This window comes from Glossina fuscipes, unplaced genomic scaffold (genome assembly GCF_014805625.2).
Source record: "Glossina fuscipes isolate IAEA_lab_2018 unplaced genomic scaffold, Yale_Gfus_2 112, whole genome shotgun sequence".
NCBI lineage: Eukaryota > Metazoa > Arthropoda > Insecta > Diptera > Glossinidae > Glossina > Glossina fuscipes.
This window is the reverse complement of record NW_023998455.1, coordinates 4,821,989-4,839,363: the sequence shown is the minus strand read 5'-3', so window position 1 is coordinate 4,839,363 and position 17,375 is coordinate 4,821,989. Positions and strand designations below refer to the sequence as shown.

The following is a 17,375-nucleotide window of genomic DNA, read 5'->3' as shown; positions in this document are numbered from 1 at the left end:
TTGGAATGACATGAAATCCCTTTAGTTTGAAATGTCTAAAAATCATATGGGCTCGTCAATATTCATCGTAAGAACTTATTGAATGATATGTTCTATTACTGAGATACATTTATTTCAAAAAGTATTTATTTTTATACCCATCACCCAACGATGACGGATATATTCGTTTTATTAAAAAAGCTTGCAATGTCCAGAAGGAAGCTTCAGCGACCGCATAAAGTATATATATTCTTAGTCAGCATCAAATTCTGAGTTGATTTACGCATGTCAGTGCGTTCGTCTGTCCGAGTGTGTGATGTCTGTTGTAAACATTCTCTTGCCCGCAAAATTGAAACTATGAAAATGGGCCAAATTGAGTACTCTTCTGTTTTCCAAAAGGAATAAAAAATTGTTGTTTTGCTCATCACTCGTAAACTATAGCAGATAAATGTACAAAAACTGCGGTAGTACACACAAGTGTACAAAAATGAAAAAAAAAAAAGATCACGTTTATCCAATATAAGAGTGTATTAAAATTTAATTTTTTCTTCACTAGCTTTATAAGCGCGCAGAAACAAGCTTCAAAGACGATCACACCTACACATGCCCGTCTATTCGTCTGTCCATCTCTCCGTCCCCGTTATACTGACAGTATCTGCGGTAAAAAAAAAACTTCCCATTAGCGAAAATCAATTTTTATTTTGAAAATACAAAAAATCGGTGGGCCCCACTTCACTTTGTGTCTTTTTTTACGATAACAGTGATGGGTATAAAAGATTCGATCGCGACCGAATATAATTTTCTCACTTGTTTGTTATATACTATTAGCAATGATTTTACAAATTTTTGAATAATTTTTTGCACATTACATAAACGCCTTTTATATTATATCATATATAATGTAATACATTCAACTCTTTGTTTACACGGTAGATACATTGCTTAGAAAATTGGGTAAAAACAATCGTGTAAAAAATTTATATGGCATGTGATAAATATGGGGATATGTTCCACAATTTTAAAAAAGCGTAAAAGAAAAAAAGAACTCTAAATATTTTCCCAAGAAATCGTGTAAAAAAAGTAATAATGAAATTCATATTACCGAACCAAATTTTCTGTATCATAGCGCGAGGTTTGTTGGGAAAATTTGAAAATTACATTTCTTCTTTTTTTTTGTGGGGAGTAATCGAAAAAGTGGACAGATCCGTAGCGTTCCGCCTTGGGTCAAACCATGTCAGTGTGTCAAATTTCATTAAAATATCTTCAAAATTGCGAGCTGTGGGCTGAACAAAAGAATACAAGACAGACAGACGGGTAGACAAGCGTGAGAAGATGATTTTCAACGATCGGCATAGTAATAGGTGGATGTACGTTAAGCGCTTCTAGATGTTACATACGTACTGTTTTACATTGCAAATCTATACAAAATTTGTGTTACGGCTTTGTTTGCTTCATTCGATCGACTATTCAATCTTTAGTAAAGTCAGAGAAAGAAAACATATTATTGTTTTAAAGACTACTTTAAGTTTTAACAAAAATAATTTAAAGATAAGCATATTTTCACTCATATGAAAATCCTAAATGAGTTACAGAATTGTATCGTGTTTGTTGGAAATGTTTGCAATCAAAAAAAATTACGTTTTTGTTTAAAAAAACCCTAAAGGTTTAATTTATTGCTCTTAGCAAGTCATCTTACACGTTGCAAAGAAGGAAACACTTCGCGAAAAAATCGTTTCTTTAAATCTTGTTTTTTTTTTTTTTAAAAATTCCCTATGTCAAAGCCATTTCTGGACTCTATGCAGTGTATGCAGCTCAGCAGTGAACATTAAATAAACGTAAGTTTTGTTAGTTAATTTTTAAAACTGTAGTTTTTTGACTTTCGAGTTTCATTCTGACAATATTGCATATGAAATAATTAAATACGTTATGGTGGGCTATGCCGCATGGTTCAATACCCTATACCACCCCATAGTTATTCCTGTAGCAATTTTTCAATATAACGCGTTATATGAGAAGCGGTCGAAAAAATGGTTCCATACCAACCATCTTCAACAGAGTTCAGCCTTGGGCTAAATCATCCGTCTGTTCGTCCTTTTATGGCTGGGACTTATAAAATTGGATTGAATTTTTGGCACAAAAAAATTAAATTGAAACCTTAACTTTTAATATAGACATATTTCTTATTTTAACATTAATATGGGCGTGTCTTGTTCACAAGATTAGTTCGGATTAGTTCGGATCAGCAGGAAAGATGGGAAAAGAATATTGAAAAACTATTGTTATTAGTAACTTTTCATCTCTCTTTTCCTAAATTTAATGGAGGTTTTCGTTATTGTGGTTTAAATGTGGGCGTGTCTTGTTCACAAGATTAGCTCGCATTAGCAAGAAAGATGGGAAAAGAATATTGAAAAACTATTATTATTAGGAACGTTTCATCTTTCCTCTTATCTATAGTAGATATTTGTCAAGGGCAAACATTAGACATCTTTAAAATTGACCAAAGGAAAAAAAAATTTTGCGAATTTAGTTTTTTTTTTTAATCACCACTGATTTCTTAATTGAGAATTTCGAAAAAAATAACGTCGACTGTAGGCCGGCATAGGAGTTGATGCAAGAAATGCAACAACGATACATTGTCGAGAATTAATGGGCGATAGTACCACAGGCGTTCTTCAAGATGAATATAATTTTCATGTATGCATTTTAAATACAATTAGTTCATTTCGTAAATTCTTTTTCATTAAATTTTTTCATTTTGATTTTTTTTTTTTTCTTTGCAACATTACTTTGCCTTTTGTTATATATCAATTGTTGATTTTATGGCTTTTCTTATTATTCAAATCTTAAGCTTTACTTAAGAACACATCAAAAGTTTCCTATATGGTATACTTGCATACAATTAAGTAAATAAGTGTACTCACATAACCTGCACACCCTACACACATACAAACACATATATATATATATACATGTGTAATTAGTACTATTTAAAGAAAATCAAATAAAAATAAGCAAAAAGGAAAAATAAATAAAAATAAAATAGCAAACAAACAAAATTACAAAAAAGCAAGAAACGCCATAACATATTTGTACCTTTATTTCGCTTAAAGTAACAGAGGGATAAAAAGAGCAAAAAAAGTAAACAAAAAAAATAAGAAACAAAAATAACAAAAGAGATATATATATCCATGATCCTATGAAAAAGTCACACAAACAAACATAAACACATACACATACATACATACATACATACATACATACATCCACACACACACACACATACGTATGCATATGCTTATTAATTTCGGAGTAGAATACAAATTAAAAAACGCGATAAAAACAGATTCATATTAATAATACCCGGTCCCTGCTCTATCTGCATATTATGAAAAACCATAACAAACCTGTAAACAAACCAAATACCAAGCAAGCAAAACAAGTAAACGGATATACAAACCAACAGACATATAACGAAAGGTTAATAACTAATAATAATAATAATAAAAAATAAAAATAAATATAAAGATAAAAAACAAAAAATGAAACTACATGAAATGTTTTCTCATTGTAAATTAACAAAATTATATATATAATATATACAGAGAAAGACATACTTACATACACAGGCATATTAATTAATTAATAAAAATAATGAAAGAAGAGCAAAAAAATACTGTATTTGAGAAAACTACAAAAAAAAAAAATACAAAAAAAAAATTTAATAAAATTGAAACAAATAGAAAACTCATTCTCTACCTTTTTTGAAATTTGAAAACAGCTATGAAAAGAAAGAACAAAAAAACAAAGAAAAATACAAAACATAAGAAAAACAAATTCAAACCAATTGATAATAATAACAAATAATAAATCTTAATGAAAACAAAAAAAAAAATGTTGTATTTACAGCGAATATTTCCCTCTCTTTCTCTCCCTCTCTCTCTCTTTCTTTCTCTATCTCTCTCTCTCTCTCTCTCTCTCTCTCTCTCTTTCTCTCTCTCTCTCTCTCTCTTTCCCTTTATCTGTCATTTCCTTTCCCATTCCTCTTCTTTATAAATATCCAAAACTCCATCTCCCATTCTATCGAACTCACCGTTTATCTAACTTATCTTCTTCTTATTTTTCTAATCCATTTCTCTTGTTCTCTTAACTTATCCCACGTAAGAAAATTGTCAAAATATATTTATATTTACAAATTAAATTTATTTGTTAATAATAATTTTTTTTATAAATTATTAAAAAAAAATTAATTATATATTAATTTTTTACAAAATATTATATTATTTCATATGAAATAAATTAATCACAAATCATAATTAATTAAATGCTTACGAAATTTTCATTTCAAAAATTTTTCTTTCATTTACTACAAATCTCATCAAGTTATTTGAGCTACAATAACAAAATTTTTTCTTATACGCTACACTTTAAAAAAAAAAAAGAAAAAAACAAAACAAAACAAAAAAAACCAAAGAACACACAAGAAAAACCAAAACAAATAAAACAAAAAAATAACTTTAAATAAATATATAAAAGATAAATATAAATAAAAATAAATATAATAATAATTATGATGAAAATAATAAAAATGAAATTGTTATACGGTATTATTATACTTTTTCTATAACTTATAATTTATTTATTGAAATAAAACTGAAAAAATAAATACAAAAATTAAAAAAAAAAAAATAATAATAATAATAATAAAAATCTAATTCTGAATAAATCTTTTAAATCTCTCTCCACTGTAATGCTATAAACGAAAAGCGTATTGAGAGGGAAGAGTTTGGGAACATCAGAGATGAGTAGCTTTTCATTGAGTTATCCGTGATAGGTAATCACTTATCAGCCCTTCTGTAGACGATGCGCAATTGATTCTCGCATTAGAGTACTGCAGTAACTCGAGGCGTCGAATACAATCAGTCAGCTCAATTTCGTTTGTCGTATGATTCATTAAAATAATTTTCAACAACTCAAAGGTGGAGTTTAGTGTACAACCTGCAGCTGATCGTTTAAATTACATGTGCTTCATGTTTCATATCTGATTGACTATCATATTAGAGTGCCATAGAAGTCGCCGAATACGATCATTCAGCCCAACTTCCTTTGTGCTTAATCATCTGATTTACATGTAGAGGTCTCTGAGGAAAATTTCTTACTTATTTAAGGCTTATTCACGCCTGCCACCAACAGACAATTCACGATTGATTGTCGTCTTCGAGTACGATGGAAACTCAGGGCGTCGAATACGATCATTTAGTTCGATTTCGTCTATCGTGTGATTTATTAAAACAATTTTCAACAGCTCAAGGATGGAGTTATTGCCCGAGATGTATCTGATCGTTTGACTTATGAAACATATAGAGGTCTTTGGGCATACTTTAATACCCATTTAGGACCTTCACGCCTATCACTAACACACAATTCACGATCGATTATCGTCTTGGAGTACTATCGTCGAATACGATCAGTCAGCGCAACTTCGTTTTTTCGTATGAGTCATTAAAATAATTTCACGGGTCAGAGGTGGAGTTGTTGTCCAATATGTAACTGAAATAAATTTATGGAAATCTTGTAGATCATAAGGATCTGAGCACAAAATACTGCTTGAGTTACTTGTAAGGATCTGAGAAAATAATAAATATGTATTTAGAGTCTTCACGTCCAGCATTGGTGGTTTAGTCGTCGTAGTATATCCATAATATAATTTTTCATTTATTTTAGCGATAAAATACCAAATATGTGATGCATTGTTTTCTTGATTTCGCGCAAAATGTGGGCCGACGTAGGCCAAATTTAGCAAAATTAGTCTCTTTTGTCAAAGATATTAACAATTACAAGAACATTGCCACGCAGGCGTTCTTTAAGAAAGTTAGCTCATGTGGTCCAAAATTTTGTACCGTGCATCACTTGTGACATAAAAGTATATTAAGTTGGTGCGGAAAAGGGACTCAAAAGGGCTTGATGTAGACTCACTTTCTGAAACTTTTCATTCGTCCATCTTGTTTTCTTGTGCTGAATGTACAGCTCGTACATTTAAAAAAAATATTTTGATGAAATTTTGATATAAGGACGAACGCTATTACAGAGAGCTTGGATTGGAATACGTCCAAGGTAGTGGCATATTTTAAAAAATCTTTCCATGAGTAACTGTACTAAGCCAGGTCACGTTTGTTGGACACACTACGGACAATTAGAATTGACAAAGAAGAGTGCACACGTCACGTCCGGCTACATTCTTAACTGGAGACACCGAGTGCTACAGACTACTGTTCTAAATAAAAACTCGAACCATTATACCTTAGGTCCTAAAATTGAAAATGGATATCGTATCTCAATCGGAATTCTGATACTATTGGCTAAGAAGATAAATGAAACTAATTTCTTGTTATTGTAATGAAAAGAAGTTTTATTAACGCACATATTTACATAAATTAAATATTTTCTTAATTCTATAAATAGTTGAAGCATGGGAAAGCATTTTACAGCATTGTTAATTATCTAATGACTTAAAACTAGTCTACACTACACTAATCTAGATATGGATATATAAACATGTATATTGATATATATGTATGTTTGTATACATGTATTTATCTATATGTAAACATAATTGCCACTCATAAACGGTAGTATATAAAAAACTGGATGTGTAAATTAACTAATAAAAGCGAATTACAATAAGAAAAAGTGTGAAAAAAATTAAATTCCATTTAAGTTAAACCGAATATTTTAGCGCTTGCGGGCTTTTCGTCCTTATTTAAAATATATTATATAATGTAAGTCGTATGCTATATAAACTACTACTGGAAGCTTAACATATCATGAAAGCATTTCATGACGTTGCATATAATATGTTATTATGAAAATCCGCAGCTAATGATTTTAGTTTCCCCGAAAATTAGTCGACTGTCTAAGAAACTAAATTTGAAGCAAAAAAAAAAAAAAAAAAAAAATTAAAATCAAATACTCGTCCATGATGATTCACCAGCCACCTGCCGGAAATATTAGCAATAATTTGCCGACGATTCCGTGGAAAAACAACACAAAAATGTCACAATGAAGTTAAGTGCTTGCACAAAGATAAATAAGCAGAGTATTTGTCAAAGGCAAGTCAGTCGAAGCAAGGGAGTTGGAACGCTATATTCACATTATTGGATGAGACCAATTCCAATTGTACGTAATTTGGATGTAAATCTTCTAAGAATTGTAAATAGAATCTATTCTATGCAATTCATTGGTGGCTACCTTAAGCTGAAAAGATGTCGAATAAAAGCGTAAAATCTAGCTAGAGAGCAGTTTTACATTATAATATGAAGCATGTGATTATAGGGTGAAAATAGTTGCGATTTTTCTTTAATTGACTTATTCAGCTAAAAAACACCCTCTCTATCCCCAGCTTGACATATAACACTGCGTGCTTTATATTTGCAGTTAATCGATTAAGGATTGAAGTAATGGCAATCGTATAGCCGAGGAGTTGTTATACAAAAATTTGTTTTATGCTTGTGACGAGAGGGATAATGTGTTTGGAAACATATTTAAACTGTTTTTTTTTTTTGAATATATTTACACTAACGATTTGTTAAGGAAAAAAGCCCCAATTCCAAGAGAGTGAGTGATAAACATGAAGGGTTTCTTACCTAGAGCTACTGAATGCACTTTAAGAACCCGATAACTTAAGATGACTTCTGCTTAACATATATAATAACTTGTATCAAAATATTACATATCCTCAGTATAGTGACTTAGCACATCGCTGAAATCCTCATTTCGCACTATCGAAACTTGCTTCCTGGATTCGTCGACAGTCGTTCTACACGTGCCTGTCATACTATGAACTAATTGAATAATGTGTTATTTACTTGGTTATATACCGATGGATAGTTAGACATCGTTATCAGATTTTTCCGTTATTCATGTTGATAAAAACTATATCTAATGGTAGAGTTCTTTCTGTACGTGATAAACATTTGTTTTTGTTTTTAATTTTTTAATATACTCTAAAGTGGCAATAAAAATTAATGATGACAACCAAATAATAGCGCACGCGCACGCACGCGCAACAACGTGTTTCAATGTCATTATGATTAAAGTAAAAGAAATCTGAGATAAAAACAAAAATTAAATTTTCATAATAAAGCGAATAAATAAATAAATAAAAATAATTATTATAGTATTCATTTATCTATAGGCGATCTACCCTATGCATGCGCAAATATTTGTATATAAAAAACGTAAAACTAAAAAAAAAGCTATAAAAGAGATTCTTACACAAATTTTAACTATAAAAAAAAAAAACAACAACAACAATAATAATAACAAAAATGCATAGAAATGAATCATAACGACTAAGTGATAGATAGCAAGGTGTTTGGGGTAAAAAAATATATTAACAGACTTTTGTAACTAAGTGTTGAAAAATGAAAATCTGCTCTATGTTTTTACAATTAGTTCACTGAGTGTCCGATCATTCGCAAATCGAATATTTGAGTTTTCATTTAAAAATTCTTTATGTTTATCAGGGAAAAATTGTAAAATTAATAAAACATTATTTTCCCGTAAATCTTTCGCTACGGCGTTTAACATTTCCAAAAACGTCGAATCAAATAACATGAAACGCGAACAATCCAAAACGATCGGAAAATCATTACGATATAAAAAGCAAGCTGATCTTATCTCGGTACGTATTAGTTCAACGCCCGTATAATAGATGTCCGACATTGGTTTAATGTGCACATAAATTAAATTATCACACTATTGAAATTTGAAAATGAAAAATTTCAATTCATTTACTTCTATTCAGGTCTCATTAGTTGGCAGAACTTACCTTCTTTAAGTTTACTTCCAATTTGGGTTTACCCAGTCGCAGCAGGACGAAAATCATATTCAAAATGATACCATACAATAAACCCATTTCAACACCGGCCGCCAAACAGACTATCACACAACCCAGCCAGCTGATGAAATCCTTTTTATTTGTCTTCCATAGCTCGGTCAATGGCTTGAAATCGACCTACATTGAATTCGATATAATTAAAACGATTTCTCTTTTCTGAATGATTGTAGACATACCATAAAAATGACAGCAGCTATTAGAACCGCAGATAACGAAGATTTTGGTATATACTGGAAATATGGAGTTAATATCGAAAGCGCTGACAGGACAATGATCCCTGAAATAAATATCATTGCATGTTTAAAGTCATAGACTTTTGCTATAAACCAGATGGCGAGAGATGTCTCGAAGTGCTTATAATTGATGCACAGGTATGAAGGCTTAACCACCAAGCAATGTATTAATTGCGGAGCGGAAAGATATTATCGATATCGATACCCGTAATCGATCGCAAGAGAAACAAGATGTAGAGAATTTTTGATTTTGAACCTTAACATCTGCCGCAATACACAAGTTTTACAGTTTTGAATCGTGGGCATACTACCGTGAACACCTTAAATCTTCACGTGCGGAGCGTAAAGCTATTATTGACTGTCGAAGTGATCCTTGAAAATTTACTACTTAAGCTTAAAGCCGAAGGAGAAATAATATGTAGAGAATCATTGATCCTTATATCTTGAGCCACAATAAAGTAGGTTTGGAGTTCGCAAATAACAAAACAGTTTGGATGTGGACAAGTGTGTTATTCTTTTTAAGCTTATTTTATTCCCTATTCTCTATAAAGCTTATGATCCCTTCGCTGTTCGCCGTTGGTTAAAGTTAGAATTTTGAAATACATGAAAGTGAACTGAAGTTCTTTCGAAAGCTAAACCGTCGAAATTCCGATTTTGGGATTTCCCTCAAAAAGATTGAATTCCTACTTGAACTTACGAAAAAGATCTTTTCGTTTCAACGCACTCTAGATCACAAATCCGATGTTTAAATTTTCAAAAAGTCGTGCGCACAACTTTTTCAATACACTATATACAAGGATATGTTTCGCTACTAAGGACGAACTTGAAGAGCCCATAGATATACAAAGATATACATGCTAAGAAAATTGCCTCCATCATTGCAAAGTCTGCAATAACATTGTCATTCGGAGTAAATGATCAGAGGGGGGGGGAAAAACAAAAAGAAAAGGACAAGACAGGTCGGTATAATATTTAAGCTTCTGAGCGGCGGCGAAGTAATCTCTGAAGCGCTGAACGCGTCAGACGCGTTAGGATTTTAAGATTTTTTGCTCTGCTTGAAATGTGACGCGACGAAAGAAATAAAGAACTGAATGTAAATATATTCATATAATATCAGATATGATATCGTGCAGCCAGCACTTTTTAAATGAAATTCTTATCCTTATTCCTATTAGGTAGTAGCTTACCTGTATAAATACCTGCCATGGGCGTTCGAACTCCACTGGCTTGACTAACGGCTGATCGTGTAAAAGCTCCACAAGTGGGCATGGCACTGAAAAACGAACCGGCCACATTGCAAATACCCAAAGTAAGCATTTCCTGTGATGCGTCTAATATGCCATCTTTGACTAAATGCAAAAAAAAAAAAAAACAAATAAAAAGAGAAAGAGAAAATTGCAATCAATAAAAGATAAATAAAGAAAAGAAAATATTTTAATAATAATTATGTAACTCACCGAAAGCTTTAGCAATTGCAACATTCGCCAAGACCGCCACTATTGGAACGACAAGAATACCGCTGCCCAGTTCACGGCATATATCCGAGAAGACATACGTTCTGTTACCGTGAATAAAAGCGAACGGCGGAAGTTTTATTGTCGGTATCCCGGAATCAACTTTCGAAGACAAAGTGATAGGTATAGCATCAAAAGAGCTCTTTTGAATCCAAAAGTAAGCTATCATTCCGCAAGTGAACACAACTAAAGCATTCCGAGAAATGCTAATATACCATAAAAGTTTTTTCAAACGTCTCGTGGCCGGACTGTCTTTTTTAAATTTGACACTCGACAATTGCTAGATTATTAAATTAATTAAAAAGAACATTTTTATTGAAATTTATCAATATCTCAGTCAGATGAGAATCTCTGAACTCTACGCTTACCCTTAGAGCCAATAAAATTAAAAAACATGTTATACCGACAATGGCGTCTGCAACTTTAATATTTTCGAAGAAAGCTTTCGGTGTAGGTATACCCTTTAGCTTAACACCCAATAGGTTCTTAATTTGACATAAAGCTACGATTATCGATGTGCCGGTAGTAAAAGCTTTATTTACCGCCGATGGTATAAAACTGACAATGAAACCTGCAAGAAAAATCCATTTCGTAAACTAATGATGCGAACACATTTTCTGTTTTTTTTTTTTTCAAGTTGGAAAATATCCCTTACCTAGTTGGAAAATGCCCATTATTAACTCTACGCAACCGGCTAGAAATGCCAAAACAATAACAATTTCAATTGGCTTCTCATAGCAATACTGCAGAACCATAAGGGACATTAAGCTGGTGGGACCGATTGAAACTTGCGGAATGGTACCAAAAAATACATAAATGATCGAACCTGAAATACAATTTCTTATCGATGAGTAAAGAATTATATTTTTATTTAATTATATGATCGGGTTACCTATGAAAGCTGTGTAAAGACCGTATTCCGAACTGCGTCCAGCCAAAGCAGCATAAGCTATACTTTGAGGTATTATAGTTAAACCCAAAGTAATGCCGGCTATTAAATCAGATATGGCCTTTTCCCGGTCATAATGTCTAATCCAGGTTAATATGTAGATGCGTCTAAATAACCAGTTGGGTTGTTTAGGTTTCTCGTATTTTGCCTTCAGATCCACTTGATCAGTATCGTCGTCAAAATAATGAGCATTTTTCATAGGCAACGCCTCATCTTCTAATAAAGAAATTAATGGTTTTTTTCTTTTATTATTTTAACCTTATCTTTTTAAAAATGTAATATTAGGTGTTTGCAAAAATTTTGATCACCGGCTACTGCAGGTAAAAATGATAAAGAAATGGGAAATATCAGTGCATAATATAGTAGTTTTCTATCGAATATTACTGATTTGATCAGCGTACGTTGGAGGGTTCAAAATTCTTCTTCTTCCAAATTCATGACTTTTGTTGTTTAATTGCAGAAACCTGCTAATGAAGCCCCCAAAGCATATTCAGAAGTTCATGGTGATGCTACTCCATCGTATCCGCAACGTTGTTTTTGGGCGACACGAATTAACTGAAAATTCCATTTTTTGGACACTTGTTGCAAGAGTTGCCCAATACAAGCTGTTGCATCTCGAATGGGAAGTTCCGCTGCACCCGGCGTACTCAGCGGGCATGGCGCCTCCTGATTAGCACTTGTGCGGGTCGGTGCGGCCCGGCTTGGCTGGTACGCGGGTCCGTCAAGTTCAAGCAGTGCGAAAATCGGCTCGGTGGGTGCGTGGATCGCTACCAAACCAATAAAGGTACTCTGAGATGATATCGCCATGTCGCCAAAAATATTGCAAAATGTTGTAGAAAATGATGGAAACTATTTCGATTAATATACATTGTACCAACTTTTCACAATAAATGCTTTTTTCAAGTGAAAAAGTGATCAAAATTTTTGCAAACACCTAATAATATATAAAAAAAAAAAATTAATTTTTTGAAAAAATACTTTTACGAAAAGTTTCCACTTTCTGTAGATTATTATTATTCTCGTTGCTTTCATTCGAAATTTTTAATATTTTCTTAGTTTTGATTTTTGCGAATTCCAAAGAACGTTTAATGACCATTTTTCTGACTTAATGTTTGCAAAATGTGCAAAAGTGTCTGCTTTTTAATGCTTGTACTCAACTTTGGCGATAGTGTTCGCTTTGCTTTTCAATTCGAGATTAAATATAATTCTATTGAAAACTGAGATATTTCTTGAGAAATTACATTATTATCTCACATAGAATAAGAGTGAGACGAACAAAAATGCAATTACTGCCGTTATTGACCAGATTTTGTCTGATAAATTCAAGACTCCATAAACAATTCAAATGAATTAATTTGAAAACAAACACAAGCGAGATATGTTCGGTGAGAAAAAGCTTTAAAAAATCTTAACTTAATCTCATTATTTTACTAACGATATGCGTTTTCAGTTTATGGTCAAAAGGGACTTTTTTTACACAAATTTGATGTGCGAGACGATCAAGTGATAAGATATTATAAGAAAATTCGAGAAAGACGGATGGACCTATTCACTTGTCATAAGATAATACTTTTCCATTTTTCGTAGCGAGTATACTCGTCATACACAGTTAAGTGATTGATAGATCTTTGAAAAAATATTAAAATTAATTTTAAGGGAGGAAAGCTGTTCATCAACAATAGAATGGGAGGGTGTACTATATATATCTTAAATATATATTGCGTGATCTTATATTCAAGGAAATGTCGGCGAAAATTATTAAACCGATTTGTCCAGACTGAATAGGTGTGATTGATAGCTTTAGTAAAAAAGAGAAGAAAAAAAATCACAATATGCTTCCTCTACTCGCAATTTAATTCACGCTAAAGACGTTACATGTATGAATAAATGAGCAGAGAATGCCCCACATAAACTCTATTGATTTGTAATACCGACTCTGGGAAGGTATGAATGTATTACTTTTACCATTTGATTTGCAATAACATGATTTAAGCAAATTGCACTTTATTTTCACTTTGGTTTAGAGGTATCTGTCACTACGTCCGTTCACAATCTTCTATTAAAGAAACATGAAAACTCGTAAGTTATAAAAGTCGGGATTTGATACATCTGCTCTTAGATCCGTAAGGGCAGCGTAGCCGATTAGGTAAGAATCACATCTATCTGGTTCGTTTTCGAGGATTCCAATATCAGCTCAGTAATGTAGAAGTGCTTTGTCGGTAAAGGCATACCACAAACACAAGGCTACAGCCATTTCGCTATTTCTTTAACTTTTCTTCACCTCTTTCTGACCCTCATCGTATTGCACGATTAACGGACATTTCCTGAGTGATCCGTTAAATAAAGAAAACAATGCATAAAAAAAAAAGTCAAGAGATCATGTAAAACTTTTCTTAATCCATTTTCACGCGTACTGAAAATAATACAAGTTCGAACTAAACTCGGGGATATTCCATTAGTTTAATTATATCTTAAAGCACTTTGTGACATGTTACATTTTTACAAAAAAAAAAATGAGAGAAATATGCACAAAATTAAAGAAAAAAACGAGAAAATTGAAAATTTCAAAATTTGTTTTCGAATATTTTCGAACGCAGCTAAGGTGAATTGTACATCATTCTTTAATATGCTTGCACGGCAAGAAGAAAAAAAATTTAATATTATACACAAACGAACACGAGCTGTTGTACTTTATGTCTGACCGTGTGAGTGTCGCATGTTATTTTTTTTTCCTAAGTTATCCTAAGTTGATCACAGGCCAGTTAGCCAGTGTAGGCATCTATTTGTCCATCCGTTGTGCCATTATCGCCTCCACTTATCGCACACCCTGCATCACCATTGCACTTATTATTTTGATTTTATCATATTGCTATGACCAAGATTAGCGTAAAAGGAAAAATTTTGATTCTTTTCTATAAAGTTATATTAAGTTTGTGCGCAAGTATGTAATATCCAGAAAGACTTGAGATAAGACCATCTTTTATTATATTGATCGTTTTAGAATCTAGTTCTAAGCTGATCTGTCCGTCGGTCCATCTTGTTTTTTATCTTCAACCTGCAAAAAATTTGGTATAGCAAGATGTTTTGACCCAAGAGGAAACGCTATTAAAAATAGTTCGCATCGAATCGCACTGCTTTTTCAACCACTTCTCACGTAACACTTTATTTAAAAAGTCATTACACTGTAGGAGTGTGTAGGGTATTTAGTGATGTGCCATGTTACTCCATTATTTTTTACAAAAACTCCTTCGCCACCTACCTTCAAATATAAAATTTTTTGAATTTTTCATTTAAATAATTTTTTTTTTTTTTCTTATATCCTTAAAAGACGCAAAATGAACGAAAAACCGTAAACAATTTATAATTGTAGTTTAATGTTCTTTACCCGAAGCGATATCAAAAAAAACTGTTAGAAAATTCCTATAATAAGAAAGAAGAGCTATTTTTGATGTTAAATAAGATAACTTTGATGACAGTTAAGATATCTCATATGAGAAGAAGATAAAAAAACAATTACATGCGTATACATAGATTAAATTCACATCAAAGATGTTCCTGAAGCCCCAAACTGTCATAATACATTCGAAGATAGAAGAACTACGTTAGAGGAAAAATGGAAGCAATGCAAATCACTTCAAGAATGTCAGGGATTTCAGGGATAAAAAATGGTTACTTTTTAGTACAAAAATATTCAGTTCTTTTCACGTTTTTGTATATGTTTACTGCCCACATGTGCGCCTACAGACTTGTGATATCTCTGAACGGAAGCTCTTTTAGTCGCAAAATGATTCTTAAATACACAAATCTTCATAATCTGCATAAATAAAAGATAAACACAAGACATAGCGGGAGGAAAGTGGGAGAGAATACGCTCCAACTTATTTCTCTGTCCGTACTTGCAGTTTTTTTATTTGAAAAAAGCATTTATTGAGAAGGATTGATCAACTTTCCCGGTCTTTCTGGCAACTTGGTGATGGATGCCGTGTCGAAAGAACGATATTGGGTGGGCACCGATCTAATCATCGACACATTTTAGCATTTCTTCAGCAACCAAGCCATCCTGCGTCGATCTGAACAAATGGCAATCAGATGGCGCAATGGGCTGCAAGAGTGCATCCTTGACAAGTCCTGCACAGTGTAGCCGAGCGGATGATTTTGCCTCTGCTAACTGCGCTTGCTGGTCTTTTTTACAACAATCCATCGTTCAATAGAGATCGGCAGTAAAATTTTTATTCGGTTTTAGCAATTCATAACATAGTACGCCTTGCTGGTCCCATCATTTGCACAGCAAATCGTTATGGCTATGAATATTCCGCTCCAGTGTCGATGAGGATGCCTTTCCTGAATAAACCCATGACTTTTCGCTCTTGAGAATGTCTTGGGCAGATCCACCTTTTAATTGCTACACACGCGCCACAGAAAACTCTTCTTTTTTTGCCTGGCAAACACTAAGCCCCGATGCACAAATGATTCGAAGGGGCATTTTCAGGCCATTGTTAAGCTGTTTGAGCTAGGTTTACGTCCACAAAGTCTTGCAACTCATCGTCTTCGAACATTTGGCGGTTCATTGTTGATGACATCGAAATGACCACTTCTGAATTGGTGCGACCAAAGCCGATAATTGGGATATGATGGATCGCCATCACCTTTATCAGCTTGTAAAAGTGTTCATCGGGCTTTGGCAACCGATTTCTTCATATCGAAGAGCAACAGTAATATATGTCGGAAATACAATTTTGAGCATTCCATGATTAATATCCATATACACATGAAGAACTCATTAATATCAGATGAAGGTCAAAATCACCGAATTTAACCGTTATGTGCATGGATAATATGCATTATTTTATCGCTTTTACCAACAGATGTCGCTCCCAAAAAATACACGCAAGCACCTGTTTCGTGCTTTCTTTAGGACTTTATTGCCCAGAAGAGCACTGCAGGACCTCTTTTATTCCTTTATTCTTTTATTCTTGCTGGTAGGATGTATAACACACAGCTCTTTATATCACCGATTTCTTAGCTAAAAGTGGTCAGAAGTAAGGAAAAGCGAATATTGTAACTGAAATGGCAAACGAGTGCAAGGAAAGGCTGTTTATTATATCTTAGTTAGGTTCGGAGTTTCACACTGGACACTAATCAATACGTACGACAGTGTCGACAAACGTATGAAGGAAACAATTCATTTTTATTGAAATGTTGGATCTTCTCAAGAAAATTTTTTAAAATTTTTTTTCTTAAAGCTATAGCATTACTATCAGTCCTTGTAATTTGAATTTATGTGATGTACGTTTAAGATTCGTATCAACGCCAATAGAATATTTTTATTCTTTTATGACTTTTTACTGTTTTGCTTCTTTTTTTTTTTTTTTTTTGCAATAGCAAGATGCCTTTCTTTTATCAAATGGTAATAAAAGCCGCAATCGTCACTGTTGCTGACCGTGACTTGAGTTTGAATTTACGATGTGTTAGTAACATCCATTAAAAAGATAATTTTACTAGAGATTTTTCATAACGTTTCGCAATACGCATCGAAGATTTTATAAGATAAGGTGTTATGGATGGCTCGTTGATGTGGACGAGAGCTACGTCCTTCATTGAAAGCCTTCCAAAGTAAGATATATATATACCTTTTCAGTCCTTACCTAAATTAAGCAATCGATTTGGTCATAGTCATCTATCTCGCTCTCAACATGCATATTCTTTGGCCTTTGAAATCGCTCTTGCATTTTTCCAATCCATTCGGACGCATAATTACCATCAAAATCTTTAACAATTTTCCCTTGCCTGTAAATTTTGCCCCA

At 32.8% G+C, this 17,375-nt stretch overlaps 1 protein-coding gene across 1 annotated transcript; it reads right to left on the bottom strand.

The window, feature by feature from the left end:
• Positions 1 to 7,531: 7,531 nt before the first annotated feature.
• LOC119639358 (sodium-independent sulfate anion transporter) lies at positions 7,532 to 14,859 on the bottom strand. Its single transcript, XM_038036674.1, has 9 exons — positions 14,831 to 14,859; positions 11,515 to 11,787; positions 11,278 to 11,448; positions 10,991 to 11,193; positions 10,566 to 10,902; positions 10,296 to 10,457; positions 9,052 to 9,152; positions 8,807 to 8,992; positions 7,532 to 8,733 (listed from the first exon to the last, which is right to left on the bottom strand). The coding sequence occupies exons 2-9, from the start codon at positions 11,768 to 11,770 to the stop codon at positions 8,413 to 8,415; spliced, it is 1,737 nt and encodes a 578-aa protein (XP_037892602.1). The 5' UTR covers positions 11,771 to 11,787; positions 14,831 to 14,859; the 3' UTR covers positions 7,532 to 8,412.
• Positions 14,860 to 17,375: the final 2,516 nt, after the last annotated feature.